Below are 23,660 nucleotides of genomic sequence, written 5' to 3' on the forward strand. Positions count from 1 at the left end.
GCTCGTTCATGTTGCCTAAGGTTTTGGCTTACCTCTCACTTATGTGATCACAGCGGAAGGCTATTTTTAGAGCTCGTCTCCTGGCCTAAATTGACGCTCATGTAAGCTTAGCTTCGCGTGCTCCAATGTGCTGCTCCAATGTGCCCCCCCCCCCCCCCCCCCCCCCCTTCACCAAACAAGTAATATAAGCTCCATGACTGATTGAGTGGAAGTTGGAATTAAATTTTCCCAAAGGAAAAAAGTGAAATTAATATAATCAGTTTTGTTCCTTAACTGTTATACAAGTTAACATTGGATAATATCAGCAGTATGATAACCATGAGCAGAAATATCACAGTATTGACATTACAGCTCTAAAATATATATATATATATATATATATAAATTGAAATATTTTTGCTAAATATTTATGTTAAAAAAAATATAATGTTAAAAAAAGTTGTATTTTTAAACAAAATATATGATACACAATTTTTTACAATAACAAACATTTGCCAGGCTAAACAAAAGCCTTCAGTGAAGCCTTTCGAAAAACCTTCAGTGACCAAAACGGTTTTGCCCCACAATAAATGTATATTTAAATTGTATGCATCAATTGTTTCTGATTGAACACATCCAATTCGAACTGAAATATGCAAGTGTAAAAATACTGCACAATAGTTTTTTTTTTTTTTTAATTTAGCAATTTCAAATTAAATACCAACACTACAACTACTGTTACAGTTAATAGTACTATGTGGAGACAAACATTTATTTTCTGCTCACACACACATACAGTACACACACAAATGTGCTCTTCTCTGCTCGCTCTCTCTCCCTACAGTCCTTCCTCCCTCCCACGGTGATCACTAGCTCTCTATGCTAGCTCGTAGCATACTCGCAACAGTTACCAGCTCTTTTTCAAGAGCAGAAATCTTCCTGCATAGCCGACTTTGTTTTAACTGTTCAACCAGCTTGTGCAACTGCTCACTTCCTACTTTGACAATAGCACAAAACGCCCCGCTAAAGTAGCATATGATAGCATGTTAGCCACATGACTTGTATTTAATTGGTGAAGCAAAAATTGGACAACAGCAACTATAATGCGATTGGCTGCTGCAGCCGAAGAACTCATGTATGTTACATAATGAGAGGAGGCTCCCGCTGCACAGTGCAATTGCCTGCTAAGGCAGAGGATGTGGGAGGGAAAAGAAAGTCCCGGATTTGGGAGATTTGGATGGTTTTAAATAACCAAAATTACGTTATATTGCCAATCCACTTATTGGCACATGCCTATAAACAAGTTTAAAAAATGAAGTGCTCATCATTTACAGTAGCTTCACCATTTTCTTTTCAGAGTAGAGGCAATGGATCATCAGTCCTGTAATGAAGAGGAGGCTCGCACCTTCGTGCAAGTTATTAGTGACAAATATAACACAGAGAATTTTCCATACGGCCAAGGCCTGGGTGTGGTAGTTCTGCCCTCTCCTCCCGGGTCACCCATCAAAGGTTAGCGACGGTTTACGGTATGATTTCCCGGTTGTTGCTGATCCTAATGCCAAGGTTTCCTGTTCGCAGGTCGTTTGTTCTTGCCCAACGTGCTGGTTCTGAGTGACTGCGGCATCAAAAAGGCTGGCGACCAGTCCAACATCGCTGCTTTTTGCGCACATGTGGTTGAGCTGGACCTGTCTTACAATGAGATTTTCGACTGGGCTGAGGTGAGCCAAACGATTGTCACCATTACCTCTCTACATCCAATTCAGTGATGATTTCACGTGCCATTCAAGGCAGTCCGCATACATTGAAAATCATCGCAGTACACAAACGTCTGACCAATTCGCCTGATAGTTGCCATTTAGCAGACCAGCCTGCGTGGCGCATGCAAAATCAGTGGGATATTTTTTCATAAATTTTAAATTAATACTGAAACTATGCAGCATCAAACACTAAAGGTTAATATGTTACTTAAAGGGACAATATGTAAGAATTAGATTTATATTAAGTCCATGATGTGCTGGGAAGCCAGGGAAGTAATTTGAGAATGAGGTTGATGTGTTTGCACTTTTGCACACTATTCAGAATTATTATTTTAATCAGTACAGTGTGAAGGTTACTTAAGACTTTTTTTTTTGTACATGTGGTGTCATCCTCACTTTACATGACAATTGCGCACTGCTCTCACTTCTCAGCGCACAAGAAAAGCTATGCTGCGCATAAAACAAAATGCAATATAAACGTAATAAATAATATCTAATATTAAACCTCATCTTGTCTTATTAATGAGACCAATAATATTGTTTTCTGTACCATTTTGCATTGTGACAGTGAGTGGCAAGTGTCCAGCGAATCATACGATAAGTTTCACTTACACTATTAATCCAATCAAACGCATTGACAAAAACTGTCCCTGCATATACACCCCGGTTAGGTTAGCTAGCAAATAATGAGTGCAGAGTTAAAAGACGCAAATGCTAACCGTTTTTCTTTGCGAAACGAACGAGCAGCGGCACCCATTCACCAAGCCAAAGTAAAGAAGAAATGTGCTTCTTTTAAGATGGTATGGCTGTTGGAGTGTATGCAAATAGAAGAACAAGCGATGAAAGTGGGTGAGATTTTTTTTTTTTCCGCAATTTGGGGCTCGTTAGTTACCAAGTGACGAGTGCAATATACATTACACTGTCATGTCCAAAACACTTGTTGCTCAAGATATAAAAAAATAATAACAAACTTGTTAAAACCAAACAAAAATAGCTGGGATTTGACTACTTGTGATGTAAAAAAAAATCATGATAATCACAAACTTGTTGAAAATGAACTAAAATAGTTGTGATGTGTTTGTTAACATGTCAATCATAGATTCATCATTCTCTCGTGTTGGTGCTGGGCGAAGCTTGTCACCTCAACTATCCCCTCATAAATGACGGGTTAAGTAACCAGAAGCACATTACCGGTCCACACACATGTTTCAAAGTTGTTGGACATCACCAGGTCATGGTGTTCACATGAATTCTTGGAAATCCGAGCTGCCTTGCCTCATTAAAGCACTAGCCACAAATGATCCCACTATTGCTGTGGCTCAGGCCAGGGCCGCTTGCTCATTAATGACAAAATGTGACTTGTGTGATACAGGTCACTTTGGGAGCAACATCAGATATGCACAGGCAACTCACTGCATGTCTGAAGTTGCTCACCTTGGTCCAAAGCCTGCTCAGGGAATTTGTGTGACTGCTCAGAGGCATTGAAAATTAGAGGGAACATTGTTCGTGACTGCCTAGAAAAGTAAATAAAAAAAAAAAAACAGATTGGACACTAATTTAATTTTACTGGGATTCCCAGATCTGTGCCATTGTTGCCAATGTTCCTCGCCTGGACTTCCTCAACCTGAGCATGAACCCATTGAACGGCGCTAAACTGGAACCATGCATGGCCGAGGTCTTTGCCCGGGTGCGCCGCCTTGTCCTCATCAACACACACATCAGCTGGGACACTGTGCACATGCTCACACGAAACACGCCTGAGTAAGTAGTTAGCAAATAGTTCACAAAGGCATCCTTTCCATCCATTTGCTACCGCTTTATCCGGGGTCAGGTTTCAGGGGCAGCACCCTGGTAGGATCCCCAAGAATTCTCACACCAGCCGAGAGCCATAGTGGGACATGCGTAGAACACCTCACCGGGGAGGCGCCCGGGAGACATCCTAACCGGATTTCCAGCCACCTCAACCGGCTCCTCTCGGAGCCACACACGGAGGAGCAGCGGTTTGACACTGAGCCCCTCTCGGATGACTGAGCTTCTCTCGCTATCTCTTAGAGAGAGCCCAGACACACTGCACAGGAAACTCAACTCGGCCGCTTGTATCCGGGATCTCGTTCTTTTGGCCCACAACTCATGACCATAGGTGAGGGTGGAACGTAGATCGACCGGTAAATAGAGAGCTTTGCCTTTTGGCTCTGCTCCTTCTTTACTAAGACAGACCAGTACAGAGTCTGTAACAACAGTAGATGCTGCTCTGATCCTCTTGTTGATCTCCTGTTCCAGCCTTCCCTCACTCATGAACATGACTCCCAAGATACTTGAACTTCTCCACTTTGGGTAGGACCTCATTCCCGACCTGGAGAGAGCATTTCAGGACCATGGTCTCATATTTTGTGGTGCTGATCTTCATCGCAGCCGCTTCACGCTGTGAACCGATCCAGGTCATAGCTTGAAGAACTCAGCAACACCACATCATCCACAAAAAGCAGAGATGCAATGCTGAAACCCCCAAGTCCACAAGAGTCCACAAGTCCAAGTCTGGTTGAGCGAAATCCCATGCTCCCACGAGGATCCTGCCGAGGGTGTAAAGCTGGTCCACCGTTCCACGGTCGGGACAAAAACCACACTGCACCTCCTGAATCCCAAGTTCGACCCTCCTCTCCAGCACCCCTTAATACTCATGGCATTTGCAGGACCGAATAATATAAGATTATGCTAATCGAGCACTGTTGTAACATAGAAAATATGCTCACTGTTATTTTGCCAACAAACAAATTTTTAATTTTTGTTCATGTTTTATCGAAGGAAAGGACTGGATTCCTCCCAATAAGCAACCCCTTTCCCAGGTATCATCATTGCCCTAGTGAGCATTGAAGTCCCCCAACAGAACAAGGGAGTCCCTGGAGGGAGCACTCCCCAAGGATTCTCCAAGGACTCCAAAAAGGGTGGGTACTCTGAACTGCTGTTGGGTGCATAAGCCCAAACCACTGTCAGGAACCGTCTCCCCACCTGAAGGCGGAGGGAGGTTACCCTCTCATTCACTGGGATGAGCCCCAATGTGCAGGGGGCAATAAGTATGGCCACAACTGCTCTGCGCCAACTCCAGAGTGGAAGAGAGGCCAACCCCTCTCGAGAGGACTTATACCAGAGCCCAAGCTGTGTGTGGAGGCGAGTCTGTGACTATATCTTGTCACACCAACTCAGCCTCCTTCCCTACCAGAGAGGTGACATTCCATGTCCCAAGAGCTAGCCTCTGCAGCCAGGGATCAGAGCGCTGAGGTCCCTGACCTTTGGCTGTCGTTGAGCTCACACTGCATCTGGCCTCTAATTGCACTCACAGATGGTGATCTATAGACCTGGCTACTAGAGGGAGGGGAAGAGGCGCCCAATAGTATCACTTATCATTAAGGGTCAGTGGTTTGTGCGTAGTCTGGTCCCTCACCTAGGACCTATTTGCCATGGGTGTCCCTGCCAGGGGCATAAAGCCCCAACAACTTAGCTCCTAGATCAATTGGGACACACCAACCCCTCCAGCACAATATGGTGACAACCCAGAGAGTGGTTGGCAAAGGCAGCATTTACATATTTGTGCCTCATTTTGTCCCCAGGCTGGTGGAGCTTTTTCTGTGCCTAAACAACTACCACAAAGTGTCAGAGTCCTGTACATCATGCCCGTCCCTGCGCCTGCTGCAGATCACAGACAACCACCTGCGTGACTGGGCGGAGGTGCGCAAATTTGGACTGATGTATCCCAGTCTCAGCGACCTAGTGCTGGCCAACAACAGCGTGGAGTCTGTGGGAGACACACAGGAAACAATGCAGTGCCTCTTCCCCAATTTACGCTGCATCAGCCTCAACAACTCAGGTCATTACAGATACATCTACAATGTCAGTGTTGTGATGTTATCCAAATTGGTTGGGTTATGAGGATTAAGGATTTCGAAACAACCTATAATTACAACATCTTTCTTCAATATTGTGATTGCAATTTAATCTGAACAATGAACAAGCAGTACACATATAGACAATACAGATCTGATTGCTGGATTGCATTTGTTATCATTAATCAGATCTGCAAAATAAAACAGCAAACACAATCTCGTCTCCTCCAAAGACGATCTCTAATGTTGTTAGTCCAAATTTGATTGCATGTACAGTCAGATTTTTTTTTCATTTCTTTCAGAAATATTTTTTGAACAATTTTGATTTTGGAAGGATATGTTTTTGTTTTGTTTTTTAACCCATTTTGTTTGTTCAGCAGTGTTTCTGGGTGGTTTTTAGTGTTCATTTGTCATTGTTGTTATTCATTATTTATTTTTTAACCATTTCAGAGGGTGTCAATTTGTGGGCGAATTTCGGCTATTTGTGAACATGTCCAGTCTCAAAACCCCATGGATAACAGTGGTAGACTGTTCTGTATACTGTATAAACCATCCATCCATCCATCTTCTACCGCTGTCTTCCGGGGTCGGGTCGCGGAGGCAGCAGCTTGAGCAAGGAAGCCCAGACTTCCCTCTCCCCGGCCACTCCATCCAGCTCTTCCGGAAGGATCCCCCGGCCAGGCCCAGGCGCTCCCAGGCCAGCCGAGAGACATAGTCCCTCCAGCGTGTCCTGGGTCGTCCCCGGGGCCTCCTTCCAGTGGGACATGCCCGAAACACCTCACCGAGGAGGTGTCCGGGGGGCATCCTAACCAGATGCCCGAAACACCCCAACTGGCTCCTCTCAACGTGGAGGAGCAGCGGCTCGACGTTGAGTCCCTCCCAGATGACCGTGCTTCTCACCCTATCTCTAAGGGAGAGCCCGGACACCCTGCAGCGGAAACTCATTTCTGACGCTTGTATCCGGGATCTTGTTCTTTCGGTCACGACCCACAGCTCATGGCCATAGGTGAGGGCAGGAACGTAGATCGAGTGGTAAACAGAGAGCTTCCCCTTTCGACTCAGCTCTTTCTTCACCGCGACAGACCGACTCAGAGCCCGCAAGACAGCAGACGCCGCACCGATCCGTCTGTCAATCTCACGCTCTATCCTACCCTCACTCATGAACAACAACCGGAGGTACTTGAACTCCGCCACTTGGGGCAGGAAAACATTCCCGACCCGGAGAGGGCATTCCACCCTTTTCCGACTGAGGACCATGGTCTCAGATTTAGAGGTGCTGATCTTCATCCCAGCCGCTTCACACTCGTCTGCAAACCACTCCAGTAAGAGTTGAAGGTCACAGCCTGAAGAAGCCAACAGCACCACATCATCCGGAAAAACCAAAGATGCAATGCTGAGGCTCCCAAACTGGACTCCTTCAACGCTTCGGCTGCGCCTAGATATTCTGTCCATAAAGGTAATGAGCAGAATCGGTAACAAAGGGCAGCCTTGGCGGAGTCCAACCCTCATTGGAAACGATTTCGACTTACTGCTGGAAATGCGGACCAAGCTCTGATATCTGTCATACAGGGACCGAACAGCCCGTATCAGGGCGTCCGTTACCCCATACTCCCGAAGCACCCCCCCACAGAGATCACCAAAGAACACGGTCGAACGCCTTCTCAAAGTCCACAAAGCACATGTAGACTGGTTTGGCGAACTTCCATGCACCCTGGAGGATCCTGCCGAGGGTGTAGAGCTGGTCCACTGTTCCATGGCCAGGACAAAAACCATACTGCTACTCCTAAATCTGAGACTCGACCACCTGACAGACCCTCCTCTCCAGCACTCCTGAATATACCTTACCGGGGAGGCTGAGGAATGTGATTCCTCTGTAGTTCGAACACAACTTCCGGTCCCCCTTCTTATTAAGGGGGACCACCACCCCAGTCTGCCAATCCAGGGGCACTGTCCCTGACGTCCACGCGATCTTGCAGAGGCGTGTCAGCCAAGACAGCCCTACAGCATCCAGAGCCTTCAGGAACTCTGGGCAGATCTCATCCACCCCCGGAGCCTTGCCACCAAAGAGCTTTTTGAACCCCTCAGTGACCTCAAGGTCAGAGATGGGAGAGCGCACCTCGGTGCCCGAAGGCTCTGCTTCCTCAGAGGAAGACGTGTCGGTGGGATTGAGGAGGTCTTCGAAGTATTCTCTCTTCACCCTCTCTTCACCTGAGTGTCCAAAACATGCGACCGCACATCCGATGATACAACCACAAACTCGATCATCAAACTGCTGCCAAGGGTGTCCTGGTGCCAAGTGCACATATGGACACCCCTATGTTTGAACATGGTGTTCGTTATGGACAATCCGTGACTAGCACAGAAGTCCAATAACAAAGCACTCTCATTGCCCACGTGAGCGTTGAAGTCCCCCAGCGGTACGAGGGAGTCCCCAGAGGGAGCGCTCTTCAGCACACCCTCCAAGGACTCCAAAAAGGGTGGGTACTCTGAACTGCTGTTTGGCGCATAGGCACAAACAACAGTCAGGACCTGGCCCCCCACCCGAAGGCGGAGGGAGGCTACCCTCTTGTCCACTTGGGTAAACCCCAATGTGCAGGTGCTAAGATGGGGGGCAACAAGAATGCCCACACCAGCTCTGCACCTCTCACCGCGGGCAACTCCAGAGTGGAAGAGAGTCCAACCCCTCCTGAGAGGACTGGTACCAGAGCCCAAGCTGTGTGTGGAGGCGAGTCCGACTATATCTAGTCGGAACTTCTCATTCTCACACACCAGCTCAGGCTCCTTCCTAGCCAGAGAGGTGACATTCCATGTCCCAAGAGCTAGCTTCTGTAGCCGGGGATTGGTGCGCCAAGGTTTTCGCCTTTGGCCGCCGCTCAGCTCTCTTTGCACCCGACCCCTATGGCCCCTCCCACAGGTGGTGAGCCCATGTAAGGGGGGGACCCATGACGTCTCTTCAGGCTGAGCCCGGCTGGGCCCCATGGGTGCAGTCCCGGCCACCAAGCGCTCGCCAACGAGCCCCACCTCCAGGCTGTATAAACCAGTTTTTAAATATTTTGGTTTGTCATCGGATCGGTGATTGGCTTCCAAAATCCTGCTGTCTTTTTATAGGATAGGTTTATGATAACATATAGGGAAATTAATATAAGATAAGATCTGAGTTCACTTTGAAATGTTAGCTTCCTAAATAGTTTTTAAGCATACAATTTACCAAACGAGTGCGGTTTAAGCATACAGTATTTCATAATATTAACATAATATTGATATATATAATATATGATAAAATTATATATAATTTTATTAATATTAACATTACAACAACATTGCAAACAAATCATAGGGCTTTATTGCTGAATCCTGTCTAAATCATGATAATGTTCTGTTGTTCAGGGCTGAGTAAGTGGGAGGACATCGAGAGGTTGAATTTCTTGCCCAGGCTGCAAGAACTGAAAGTGATGGGGATTCCGCTTTTGCAGCCATATAGCACAAAAGAGCGTCGCAGCCTCCTGCTGGCACAGTAAGATCTCAACATATTCCAAGTCCTTTAATTTGTTGTATGAAAAAAATGGTTCTCAAATGGTGGGGTTACATGACACCATTTTAGGGGTATTTGAGAATTGAACAAGATTTCAGCAGGTATCTGCAAATTTAATTCAAATGTTCAAATTTCACATTTACATATTTTGGATCAACACCAAAGTGAATTACTTTTGATGTCATGACAGAAACGGTACAATTTTCTTTTCAAATTACAGTGGACTTCCGGGTTACAAGGGTCCCTGTCTTACATTTTTTTTCATGTTGCGACGTGGAATACTGAGTTTTTTCATCCCCTCTTTACGGTATTTTCCCCGCTTTGTGAAAACAACTGTCATGACCCTTGGGGCTTGGCTGTAATTGTGTTGTTTTGCCTCACATCTGCAGGCGTTTTTAGGTAATTGCACTTATTTTCAGTTGCCGTCAAACTTGGCTCCATGCAGCGCATCACTACAATGCTGGTCTGCTATTGGTCGGCCTCACTCATTTCAAAATGGCGGAACGGTCAAGCTTTGTTCAATTGTGAGTGGTTACAATACCATATTTACAGTGCATTTCACTGCTTGATTCAAAGTTGAATGGGTTAAGCCATGCGTCCCAAGATTGCTAGTGATGTTAGAGAGAAGAAGTAAGAAGATTGTTTATACGGAAACGAAACTGGAGATAATCAAGAAATACAAAGCTAGCCTAGCCTAGGCTACCCTTACTAGGGAACATGGGCTTAACAAGCGGCACTCAAAGATAATTAAATCCTTTCTATATGTTTAATTTATTTTAAGTTTTCTGATTGTGTACATGTTTATTATATCTGCGTAGTACTTACTATACTAATTTGGTACCAATTTTTAATATGTATGTTCAATTTTTATGTTTTTACCTGGGGTTCTAAACCCATTAGCTGTTTAACATAGGTTTGGTTTGCCTGCCATACGGTGAATTCGCCTTACAAGCCCAACCGCGGAACGGATTAATCTCGTAACACGGGGGCCCACTGTATTACCAAATCCAGTAAAGTCTGAAGCAACTTAATGGTGAACTCCATTATTGAGACTACTTTCCTTAATTGTTTAACTTTTATACGTTATGCATTCTCATTAGTGATGCCATTCTCCGGCAGATGAACCATTAAAAATGGATAAGGTTACATGATCAGTCTTCTGGAGTTACTGAATAATATATGCCTTGGGATTACATAGCAAATATAGTTCCCAAGTTTAATAAATTTGACACAAATAGCGCTGGACTCTGTTTTAAGCCCTATTTTATTTTCATACATGTTTTAAGTTAAGATTTTTTTCTCGCTTAAAAAACATTTGCGCTTGGTCAGGGGGACTTTGCTGAAAAAATACATTACAGGGGATACATCATTGAAAAATTGTTCAAAACTAGTGATACCCCCACTTACTAAATTAATTTGCTCCGGAAGTAATTTTGTAATGTGAAATTTTTGTAGGTAGAGGTCCTTTTTACATGTAAATAGCCTAATCTGTTCCAAGCCCGAAAAACTCTCCATTGTAGTATTCATAAATTATAAAAATGCATCAAAAACTGTACATATTAGAATTACATTTGTGCATTAATACATATTAGCAACAGAGACATTTTTTTTTCCGAAAAGGCGTTTGGAAACCTGAATATTTCCTAACGAGATGTTCGTAAGAGGAGGGACCACTGTACTGCATTAAAGGAGACGTGCCCTTTTTTTCACAATGTCAAACAGTTACAGGTCTCTAAATAACATGTCTGTTAACAACAAGGCAACAAGGATCAGTGTATTGTTTTAACCTGTTGCTTCTTTATTTTCCCAAGTTGCTGAGTTGCTGCATCTGATTTGCAGGTTGCCAAATGTCTTAGTGTTGAACGGTGGAGCGGTGTCTGACAATGATAGGGAAGCTGCTGAGAGATTCTTCATCCGGTACTACCAGGACTGTCCTGAGCAGCAGCGCCCACACAGGTGAAAATTAATTCAAATTTAATAGATGTCAGGACCAGTAAGTTTCCGAAATGGAAACGTATTATTATATTAATGCTACCGTAGCACGAACAAATAGGATTTACAGTAAATGAAAATGTGAGCTTTGCCATGGCCAAGTATAATGTAACAGAAGTCAATAGACTTGCCTTTTGTGATGGCAAGAATGATCTGCCCTAGCTTTCATTGAGTCAAACCTGTGAGAACTTCATACAGTATCTTCACTTCCTCTTGGTAGAATTCTCTTCTGTAGTGTCCATTTACTTGGCACACTTATTTTTTTCACCTGGTTATTACTCACATTTTTCATTTTTTACAGTAGACTTTCCACTTAACTCAGTTAGAGGATGTGAAATCCCTAACTAGGATTGAGGGGCAGGGTTGGGGGTTAGGACAATGCCACCACTCTCTCCCTACTCAATGACTACTTTGTGCAGAGCATTTTGATTGGGAAAATGGATACAGGTAGATTTTTTTTTTTCATATATACTTAAAAAAAAATTCAAATATACTTAAGCCTCTAACTACATGTTCTTTTTTTCCCCTGAAAAAAATGAAAGGTATGGCATATATTACTTGTTTATAAGTTTAGGATACTTGGAAAATGTGTTTAGAAATTCCCTTTCTACCAAGAAATACCACCAGGACTGTACATTATATGCCATAGAGCAGACTTGTCCAAAGTCCGGCCTGGGGTCCAAATGCGGCCTGTGGTCAATTTCCATCCGGCCCGCAGCCTCCGTCATAAAATCAATATCTGGCCCACATGGAGAATTAATACATTGGGCAGCAGCGCTGTTACCTGTGTGTGCTAAATGCTGCCATCTATAGGCTCAATTAGGAACAGCAAATTAGTATATGAGTGTATATGACTGTATGAGCCCCTAATTTTCTAAAATGGCGACAATCAACAAAAGGAGAAAGTGCAGTGGGATGCAGTGTGATGCAGTCAGCACCAGCAGCTTTATATCGCCAACTTTTACTGACAGCTGGATAAGGACAAGTTTACGATAGATTCGAGCATTTGGTAAGAAAATGCTAAGCTTGTTCGGTTCGACGTATTTGTGTGAGAAGACATTCTCGGTTATGAACTTAAATAAGAACCATGTGAGGACACAGTTATCGGACTCTCACAAGACATTTTGCGCATCCATACTACTGCCATATAGCCACACCTGGCCTTTGTCCCGTACTCTAGATTTCAGTTTCACCCATCACACTCATGCAGACAAGTTATTTTTCATTCACGATAAGTCTGAAAACGTTTTTTTTTTTCAAGTTTTCACTCCAGAATAATAACCATTTCAAAATCTAACCAACATTTATAGTTACTAATTTCATATTTTAAATGAGCCCTGCACTTGTTGATATGACTAATGTTTCAAATGTAATTTGCACCCTAGAGTACAATTACTTCTGTTCAGCTGTTACAAAAAGTTAACGTGTTAAAAAAAGTAAAGTTAGGTGAATATTCAATTTCAGTATTTAATGTCAATTCAATTTTAATATGCATGTTTCAAATTAACCAAAACACATGCTTAAGATAGCTGAAATGAACATTTTAAAAAGCAAATGTTAAACACAGAACGGTTCGCTAAAATGTATTTAAATTAATTGCTGCTATATGTAAAGAACGCCTGCCAAGGTTGGCCCCTCTACATTTTCAACACACCAAATCTGGCCCACTTTGCAAAAAGTTTGACAACCCTGCCATAGACCAATATACAAAAAATGTGCCTGGGAAGTGAAAATGATCACCAAACACTTACAATACATTGTAATCAGTGTAATCTATTGGAACATAGATATATAGCACTTATCAATATATTTCCACAGTACTAGATTGTTCCTTCACCAGAAATTGTACAATGCTGGCTTGTTGCATGCATGGTAGCTACAGTATACTGGACACTCCAAATTATGTTTGGGAGCGTGAATAGTTAGTTGTTCGTCTATGTGTGCCCTGTGATTGGCTGGCAACAAACACTGCTGCACATTAGCTGCCATCAGAAGGCCCCCGCCGGGCCCAGTCGCACACCGGTGTGCATTCAGGTGGATGGCTCCTCTTGAACAAAGGCAAGCCGGAGTGAGGTCACTATGAGGCTCACGGTAAAATTCAATTATCCTAGATTAAAATTCTAGAGATTAAAATATTAGATATTTGCATTTCATTCATTCAAGTCAAAATGAATTGCAACAGTTTTTTTTTTTAATTAACTATATGTAAGTGTTAACTTACATTGCTTGGCTAATGAAGACTGCTTGTAAAATTGCAATCAGAGGTTTGATAAATGTGTATTATTGCTGTTAGGCAGATTCTATAAAGTGACAAATAAGACTGCCGAAATTGTATCTATGAAGTCTGTGAAAGTTACTTTTTGGATCCTTTGCGTGAGCCTTTAATTAGGTCGGGTGCCTGCTCTTTTGCTAGGGTCCATAGTCTGAGGCCTTGTTAGCATGTAACCGGCTTATTTAAATCCGCATAGTCTCCCCCTTGTCGTCGTCATTTATTTAAAGAAGTTGTGTCAAGTCATCAGGAAGCAGTAATGTTGCAAATTCTGCCCAATCACAAAGAACCTCCGCCTCTGATGTCACTGGTATCCACATCTTTGGCGAAAAAAAAGAATAGCGCAAATCTATTTTGGCCAGAGGTTTTGAAACATTCGGTTTTGATGAAAAAAAAAAAAAAAAGCCCGGCCACGTCTAGCAAATAAGACAAAAAAAAAAGACATTTACTGCCCGTTTGCAATATCCCCATGCCCAAGACGAGGCCTGATTTGATGGGGATGGGTCATCCATTACCATCTGCCAGTTGGATGGGCTTTTTATTTTTTACTGCTACAAATCTTACAATGTCAGACACCTAATCTAGTCGTCACACAATTTTCTTAGATTTAATTTTGCTTTGTTGCCAGGTCCTCTGCTGGCCAAACGGGTTTGTTCTTTATGAAGGCTAAATCAAGGAAATAGACAAGGGGCCACTATCCTGCATCTTTTAGATCATTATCGTGGGTGAAGAAGAGCTTACCTACGAGCTGATTATTTGAATCAGGTGTGATGCATGACACAAACATCTGAAAAATGCTGGATAGTGGCCCCCCGAGGACCAGAGTTGGCCACACCCCTGAAAGAGACCAAAAAAAACCCCCACATACATTAACTATTTTCAACCAACAAGACGAGGAACGTTTAGTTCCTTGTCATACAAAGTTCTTATTTTCCAGGTGGTTTGCATCCCACCGCAACTCACTGTTCTAGGTAGATCATTCAATTGAGACTGATGACATCTGACATCTTAGGTGATGTGGTGTTGCTCAGCAATGACACCTGAGGCCTCTTAAACATCTTTACAGTTAAGAGAAAATAATCAAGTGACCTTTTGCCAACCAATTGGCATTCATCAGCCAACAAAAAGTTCCAGCTTGGGCCAAAAAGACTCTAATGGCTTGGAGGAACTTAGAACTCCCCTGTAGGGAATCACTGCGGGAAATTGAAATGTTCTTCAAAAGTTCCTGCGGTTTGCACTTTAATGGATTTTCTGAGTAGCAAGCACTTGTATTTGCGACATTTAAATCCAGTGTACATAAACTGTGTTTCAAAAGTAACACAGTTTGCATTATGTAATAATGTTTTGGGTTTCTTTTGCACTACTTACGCATTGAGTCTGCGTTGTGCCATTGTAGTTTTCCCTGAAAAATGTTGTATCCCCTGCCACTTGCAACTTGAGTTTACATGCGTCTTCTGATTTTTGTGTGTCCTTATTGTTTCCACATAACCCCTGCAATGTGCTTACGCAGTACAGTGATCCCTCCCTCCTACTTCGCGGTCTCAGATATCGCACTCTCAGTACTTCACTTTTTTTTTCCAGAAAAAAAAAAAAAAAAAAATTCAAAATAATAAATCATTTAAAAATTGTGCAAAAATGTACAAAAATGTTAAAAAGCAAAAAAGTACATTATACAGTACTGTATTATTCAAATAACTAAGTAATATTAGTTAATAACTATGTTAAGAATTCTTCAAGCGTTAGAGTTTGTGATGTTTTTTTTATCTTATTTTGAAATGCATGTTTTTAATTTGTCGGGTCACGTTGCATTTCCGTTTTCTGTTTAACGTTTTCTGTGTGTCATTCGGCTCGCTACGGTGACGTAGTGAATGACAACGTAAGCTGATATTTATAGTTTATTATCATTTATGTTGATATCGCACGCTACTGCCTATGTTTAATAAGCGATGAGTGTTTATTCTGTATATGTGTTCGTTTGTGTAGAGGTTGCACTTTATAGTTAGTAGTTGTTAGTTGTTGCTAACCCGCTAATGTCGGCTAAAAATACAGTAAATTCATCGATTAAGTGTTAATATGTTAGTTTACTGACTTTAAGATTGTTGTTGATTTATTATTCAACAGATACTACATGATACACCATACATGAGCCAAAATAAATGTGAAGTTCAACATGATGACTTGCGTACTCTTTCACTGGAGTCTTGGTGCAGATAACCAGTCCTGAGAACAAATTCTCAACAACCTAAGTAATATTAGATATTTAATGAATATACAATAATGTTAATAATGTTAATAAGGATAATGTAATGTTAAGTAATAGGAGAAAGGAAATAAAATAGGCAAAAAATACAAAAAAAAAGATTTTTATGTATTGCGGCTATATTGGGGCGTACATAGAAATCTAGGAACTGATACCCTACTTCGCGGGGGGTTGACAGCCCCCATTAACCGTGAAGTAGGAGGATCACTGTAGTCACTGTAGTATTTCTCTTTTGTATATTGAATGAGTGACATATTCTATGGTGTAAATGTACTTTGAACATATTGAAAGAAATTGAAACTGATCTAGTATACCATCTCAGGCCTTCGTACTGTCCTTGTGACACCATCCCTTAATCTTTTTAAGGACGTTTTCCATACTATTGGGCCCTGTGTTTTAGACTTCATAAATGTATCTATGATCAGTGGCTGTGTTCCAGCTGCATTTAATCATGCTGTGATCCAGCCCCTCATCAAAAACACAACCCTAAACCCACAGTCTGATCTAACTTTAGGCCCATCTTCAAGCTTCCCTTTATTTCTAAAGTCCTGGAGAAGGTGGCGTATGACCACCTACACTCTTTTATTGACGTAAATGGCATTTCTGAAAAGTTCCAATCTGGTTTTAAGCTATGCTGTAGCATAGACACAACGCTGTAGTGTTTTCAACATGACTGCTGATGACACCAAACTGAACCACAAATAGAAGATCCTTGTTTCTTTGCCGCTTTAATTGCTATGTTTATTGAAGTTTTGAGTGTGCGTTTGTGGTGAAAACTGAAATGACAAACAAAAAGTGCATCAATTACGTTCCTGCCTGGTTAATTCAACCCAGATGGCATCGGATTGTGCTCAATGCTGCTCAATGGGCACAGCCATCTTCCCTTTCGCACACGACCAAAACAGGAAACGAAAACAAAACGAAAATTATTATTCATCAGTGTATTTATTATAAACAAGATATAAATATCAACTTTTACAAGTGAGTAGCTAAATTGATCGTATGGGTAAAGGTAAGGGGAAAACATAGGGAGCATTATCAGTCACAATTTTTTTGTAACTCTTAAATAGTGTCCCTTTAAGACGTCAAAGATATTATCCACAGACAGAGGCCCAAAACATTTTGATTTCCCGTTTTCTCTCACGTGTCAAGAATCCTCTCAGGCAAATTTTAAAAGTGTAGAATGATTCATGCTACTGTTGTGTCCATATTTTCACCAGGAACATATATCCCCCAAAAAGCATTTATTTGGCCACTTGTAGCTTTTACCTGGTTGACAGTTTTGTTTCATTTGAAAATTCATGGGTATTATCCACAGAGTTGGAGCAAGCCCCAAAATCTTTTGATGTCCTGTTTTCTGTAACTTTTTTTAAATTTTATTATTATTTTTTAATCAGGTTAAAGCAAAAACTCCAAATTTGGAGATCCTGTCTTTGCCGGGTCATCACAAAGTAAATCAATAGAATCCCTCAAGGTTTTTTTTTTTTTTTTGTCTTATCCACTTATTGCTAGACGAATTTCATTAGGCTCAATTATTACTGCCTTGGTAAAGAAGAAAAGTTGACATATGTCCGCTGTGACTTTCCGGGCTGTTTCAATAGAAAATTAAAGATTGATGCTGTGTTTAACAGAAAACATACTTTAAAAAAAGTCATCTAGTGGATTATGGTCTTTGAATTGGACGATTCCATTAGTCTATTACAAGTAGAGTAAATCTTGGAAGTAGAGTTAATCTGTCCATCAGCGGGTCAACGGTGCTTGAATGTCTTGTGTGACATTGCAAGTCATTGAGAAACAGGCGTAGCATGAAAAGAGCCCGACAAGGTGGACAGGAAGGATTAGTTGCAAGAGGAGGGACCAGACTGCAAATGAAATGCGAGTCTCCGGCAGCGTAAGCAGAGCGACTAAAAGGGGATTGAAAGGAGACGAGACCTCACGGCAGCGAGGGAATATTGTGTTCTCAGAGAGATAAGATGAGGCGGCAAGTTTTGATATTTTCAACCTTTAAGCACATTCAAAACTAACAAACATGCTAATTAATCAGTTGCAGGAAAACAATTCTTGATTGTCGATTAGAAGAGTATGCAGTCTTTCATACAACTGGTTGCACATGATGTTTTGCAACACTTTTATCAAAAGAGCCCATGAATTACTAAATGTTGCGAGGGCAGTGGTTTAGACCGAGAATACAGAATATATTCTGAAATATATAAATATTTAAAAGCAGAGATTTACAGAAATGGTGTTTCATATTGAGAATTATCAGTTTCCTCAAGTATTGGAGGAAATCATTAAAATGATGAGGCATATGCTGATAATTAATTGTGACAGGTTGACAACTATGAGCAAAATCGGTATTAAAATTAAAGCTCTAAAATGTCCTGGTCGTAACTTTAAAAGTCAACTTTTTGGAGCTTTTAACCATGTTCAAATGTTGACTTCTCACCCTAAACACCCCCAAAGTGTTGCATTTCCAAGCATTCCTTGCTTATTATGTGCTCTCACACCGGCCCCACCCATGGAAATGAAAATGGCTTGAAGTGCGCTTATGACGACAGGAGTAATTTGCAACTCCCTGCACCGCCTGTGGAAGAGATAATACACTCCGACTTTATCCATGTCTTGGTTGTGTCTAAGTTTTGCACATCTTGAGACAAATATTTACCTCCTTACAAAACAACTCCACTTCCTTAAATTTTGATGGAGAACATTAGTGCGCAGCAGTTCGCAGAACTTTCCACAGATTCTCTATTGAATTAAGGTCTGGATTTTGGCTTGTCCTTTTTCACACCTTTATACGATTAGTTTTGAACCAGTTTATGTTTAGGACCGTTTTCCCATTAAAAGGTGAACCTCCGCCCCACTCTCAGATCTTAAGCAGACTCCCATCATATTTTTTGCCATATTCGCCAATTCCATCCATCTTTCCATCATTTCTTCACCATCCTCACAATCACTGCTGAAGAAAAGCAGCTCCACACAATGATTCCGACACCACCGCCATGTTTTACCCTGAGGAAGGTGCACAGAGAGTGATGTGTGTTACCCTTCTGCCAATCAATGTTTTGCATCCGGCCCAAAAAGGTCAACTTCGGTCTTATCTGAGCCTCTGTGTCCCCCAAGTGGCTTCTTTATGGTTTTCTTTCAGGAGTGACTTTTATTCTGCAAATCTTACACAAAGGCCAGATTTGTGCAGAGTGGGATTAATAATTTTCCTTTGGCCAGGTGCCCCCAAGTTAGCTGTGGATATCTGCAGTTCATGCAGTGTGATCATGGGCCTCTTGGCTGCTTTGTGTTTAGTTTTTAGGTAGCCGCCCCTCTTGTTCTTGGTAGGTTTGCAAAGCTTGTGAAATCGTCTAATATCCCATTGCTCCTCTGAACTTATTCACAAATGTGTCCCTTACCTCTTTGGTGCAGTCATTGTTCTCGATTCTGATTCCTCCCTAGTGTTCCTTCAACCGATTCTGAGACTAAGTGTTGGTGCATTTACAGTATAGAGTAAGATGATACAAAGATGGACTCTTTGTCAGGTCAGTTAGGTCAAATTGAATCATTAAAAAATCATCAGGGAACTTCTGGAGTCAGTTGGCTGCACTGAAAAAAGAGGGGACCAATATTTTTGCACATGCTCCTTTTCAAGTTTTTATTTGTTAATAAAAAAGTATAAAATAGTGTTTGAATTTTGTTACTTCACAATTGTATCCCACATGGTGTCGATTCTGCACAAATATTTCCCACATTTTATCTTAAATTTGAAGCTCGAAATGTGATTTCGAACTGTATTTCTTATGTCTTCAAAGAAGTAGCTCAGTGACTCTGAAAGCAGCAAATCATTTTTCCTAGTTTAGATGTCCTCTCAGCAAGAGAAGAGCTTAATACCTCTGAAAGACACTACTCGCTTTCCACTAATCAGTAGCCAAGAAGTAATTATTTGTTTTAGAAATTTAGAGCCTCAGTGGTCTGATACCAGCAGTACTTCCACAGGTACAGCGAGCTGGTATCCAAGTACGGTCAACTGGCCCCTTTGGCCGACGTGGACCTGAGCCCCCGCTGCACAATTGTGGATGTCCGCTGGGGTGACAGAGTGGAAGCAGTCAGTCTGCGCCTGGAGCAGACGGTGGGTGACCTGAAGAAGCAGCTGAGGGCTCTTCTTCAACTGCCCAGCAATGGCATCAGAATGTTCTACATCAACCGGGAAATGTCTTCAGTCTTTGGACCGGAGGAGTTGAAGTGTGGCTTCCGGGCCCTCCACTCCTACAGCATTCGAGATGGAGACGAGATTCTCATAGTGCCCAAGGTAAAAAGCCGCTGTAGCTCCTCACATCTGTGAGGTAGGACTCTTGGCTTGTGGTTTTCGGGTGGGGCAACACTTACTGGATGAACTTTGACTTGAATTCACCGTTTGATATAACAAAATTTGGGCAGTAGTACATGGTGCCTGTTGGGTTAGCAGGCAGCCTAAGCATGGGAAAGTACCTGTTCCCTCGACCATGCTCCCTACCCAACAACCTCAATTGCAGAGTGTAAACCAATTACTGCAGGGTTTCAAACCTTGCCAGTTTTGTCTAGTTTCACCAAATGAAGCAATTTAGATTGTCAAGACTTGGGTATTAACCATTATGGATGATGGAAGATGTTTGAATCCAAGATGGATAACTAGCAGGAAGGTGACTCAGACGGCTTTTCTACTTGTTTACTGCAAATATATTTTTGTTTTGGATGCATATCATTTTAGATGCCATTCTTGACTCACTCACCGCCAAAATATTTTAACATTGGACTTACACAGTTTGGATTGAAATTTTGGGCACCTCAAGTAAAATATTGTTCTTATGTGCATAATCAAGTTAAGGAATGATAGACACATCTTCGAAAGGTATTTTCAATGTTATTTAAAAAAAAAAAAAATATATATATATATATATATATATATATATATATATATATATATATATATATTTATTTATTTATTTATTTTTATTTTATTTTTTTTTTTGGTAAAGTGGATTCTGTAAATGTTTAGCAAAATTTGGATGCCCACCTGATGCATTCTGTGAAAAAGCTGAGATTAAAGAGAGGATAGCTTCTACAAATTGATAATGATCCAAAACACATCTCAAATTCCATGGTGAATTACATCAAGTTTCCATGGCCTTCACAATTTTCTGACATAACATCATTGAAGGTTTAAGGATAGACCTTAAAAGAGTGGTGCGTAACAGCCAGCCAAAAAAAATCAAGTTACCACACACAAAAAAGTGAAACACTCTTTGTAAAACTCTTGTTTACAAACTGTCATACGAGCTAAAAGGGGCAATACAAGATATTAACTGCAGTGCCAAAATTTTTGCAGAGGCAAATGATCATCTCATATTTTGAAAGTGTAAATGTGGGATATAAAATCATTAATTTTTTGGGAGAGGATATTATAAGAATATTTAATCTAGAAAATGGTCTTTTGGAGATTTTTCCTTTGCTTCTTATGCATATTAATACAAGTTTTTACCTGGGCGTGCCTAAACCTTTCCCGCTGTATACGGTCAAAAGCAGTGAATGAGTTACCTCAATGAATGATCTCATCTTTGACGTCTATAGTCATCAATCGTGGTGAATGAGCTAAAAGCTACTGATGACAAAACAGTCAACCTTAATTATGCTCAAGCAATTGCAGCTACTTTAAACAAACATTTTGTTAGTCTTTTCGAGTTCTGAGCCATACTGCAAAAGAAAAAAAAAAAAAAAAAAACACGCACAGTCCGGTCCAGAATTTGATTGCCTCTGCCTTCCTGCAGAGCTCCAGACTATAATGTAACCAAAAACCTGATGTAGTGTCAGGTCACTTCCTCAATCTACTTGGCTGGTTCAACATTTGGCGTGACGGGCGGGGGGGGTGCAACCACCCAACCACCCCCACCTGTATGACTGAATGCCACCCTTCTTACATCGCCAACACAAACCCGACACCTCGAGTGTCCGCTCTTTCACAGGATGTGGGGTCATGACCTCTCCCACTGGCTCACATTACAAAAGTAAATGAATACCTTAAGAAATCACTTAGTATGAAATTTATCTGACAGGCGACGATGTCCTGAAATTATTCTCTGAAATGTTATGTTTACAATAACTCAGCGGGAACTTGGGAAAACCCACATAGAACAAAGGTTTGTAGTTTTTGGACGTGTCTGGGAAGCTTGCCTCAGATTTCATCTTTGAGCTTACTGGTATATCGGTGTATCTTTGCCTTGACCAAAAAGTTCAGTTTACCTTTGACTTTGAAGACATTCTGATATGTCAGGAAACAAAGATTCGGGTGGGGTTTCTTGATATTTGTGGTGAACACTATCAAGGGATTTAATGTGAATTGTTTGCCTCTTTTTTTTTGGTTCTCAGATTCAGAGAATTACCGTATTGTCCGGACTATAATATAAGTAAAAAAAAAATATATATATATATATATATATATATATATATATATATATATTATTATTTTTTTTTTTTTTTTTTGTCATGGATAAGCCGCACTGGACTATGAAGCCGTAAGTAATAAAATGAGATACTTCCACAAAAAGAAGTTTATAATTTTTTTTGGTTATTTAATTTTTTTGTAATTGTCTGCCAATAGCAACATCCTCTCTTTAACAGACTGAACATGCCTGCATGTTTATTCCCAACATAGTTATAGAAAATGGATGAAAATATATTTTCAACACTAACAGAATACTGTTAAATAACAGTTCAAAATCGAAATCAAGACTTCAATGGCATCTTTTTTTTATCTCCCTTTGTTTGATAGATTATTTTACACAAACATAAAAACACATTGCACATAATTCATATATATAATCATAAATACGTAAAATATATACTGTGTATTGTATATAAAATTTACACATCACACATTTACCCAAAATGTTATACATTCTCTTATTTAATTTAGACATTTTTTTAAATATATTTTTAAAACTCTTTTGGAGCACAGTCATTGATTCACATCTTTTCAGTTCTATTTCATAGTCGTTCCATAAATTGAAACCTCGAACAGATACACGCATTTGCTTGCTGGTGGCTAGCATAAGAATAAAAAACAGATAAGCCACCCTGGCCTATAAACCGCAGGGCTCAAATCATGAGGAAAATGTTGAGGCTTATAGTCCGAAAAATACGGTACTTTGAATCGGGTTAGTAACTCACTGTTCACATAGGAATTTTTTGCGATTTTGTACAGTACAAATCTTGATATGTAATGTGCTTGAACGATCCAAAATAAAATACGTTCAACATATTTGGGGGTGTTCGATAAATAAAACTTTCAAATACAAATTTGGACTAAATTTGAACATGTTGGACCCTCACTTCCAGGAAGATTTTGATTATAGTCCACAACGAATGCCTAATGTGCAGGGGTGACCAAGTTTGGTCCTCAAGAGCCACACTCCAGTCTGTTTTCAATGTATCTCATCAACCAACACACCTGACACAAATCAGCATTGTTTCAGGATTCTGCAAAGCATGCTGATGAGCTAACCATTTGAATCAGGTGTGTTAGTTGAAGGGAAAACATAGCTGGATTATGTCTCTTGAGGACCGAACTTGGCCACCCCTGGCCTAATGCTTTGCCTTTTTCTGTCCCAGTGTATTAATTTATATCTTTTCTATTGTCAGTGGTGGCTTTATTGTCGTTCTCTTTGTCATTATCATGATGCCATTGTTTTCACAGCTGTATTCTATGTATAAGTTTGCTTTGAATTCTTTAAAAAAAATAAATTATGATGCTATCTGTGTGCTGTCTCTTGGTGTTTTCTTTCTTTTTTTTTTTTAATCTTTGCACCAATTAGGGAGTTGCTCAAGTCTTAGAGAATTCTGGGCTTAAGACTTTTGGCATAGTTTCATTGTAACCCATTCCATACGTGTCCGATTGGACTATGCTCCCAAAATAGTGCTTTCCAAATATACCGCCCTGCCCCTTTTCTCCATTTTCTTCCTACTGCAGGGC

At 41.1% G+C, this 23,660-nt stretch overlaps 1 protein-coding gene across 4 annotated transcripts in view; it reads left to right on the forward strand.

The window, feature by feature from the left end:
- Positions 1-23,446, forward strand: part of LOC148409109 (tubulin-specific chaperone cofactor E-like protein) — a 38,417-nt gene extending 14,971 nt beyond the window's left edge. For all 4 annotated transcript variants that reach the window (XM_088441603.1, XM_088441604.1, XM_088441605.1 and 1 more), the window contains exons 3-9: positions 1,337-1,488; positions 1,558-1,697; positions 3,316-3,497; positions 5,342-5,598; positions 9,002-9,128; positions 10,986-11,102; positions 19,652-23,446. In XM_088441603.1, the coding sequence (XP_088297729.1) occupies positions 1,347-1,488; positions 1,558-1,697; positions 3,316-3,497; positions 5,342-5,598; positions 9,002-9,128; positions 10,986-11,102; positions 19,652-19,997 (1,311 nt within the window). In that variant the 5' untranslated portion in view covers positions 1,337-1,346 and the 3' untranslated portion in view covers positions 19,998-23,446. The remainder of the gene's footprint in view (positions 1-1,336; positions 1,489-1,557; positions 1,698-3,315; positions 3,498-5,341; positions 5,599-9,001; positions 9,129-10,985; positions 11,103-19,651) is intronic.
- Positions 23,447-23,660: the final 214 nt, after the last annotated feature.

The sequence above is a fragment of the Hippichthys cyanospilos genome, chromosome 18, assembly GCF_059441005.1.
Source record: "Hippichthys cyanospilos isolate Australia breed blue-spotted pipefish chromosome 18, RoL_Hcya_1.0, whole genome shotgun sequence".
NCBI classification, from domain to species: Eukaryota; Metazoa; Chordata; class Actinopteri; order Syngnathiformes; family Syngnathidae; genus Hippichthys; species Hippichthys cyanospilos.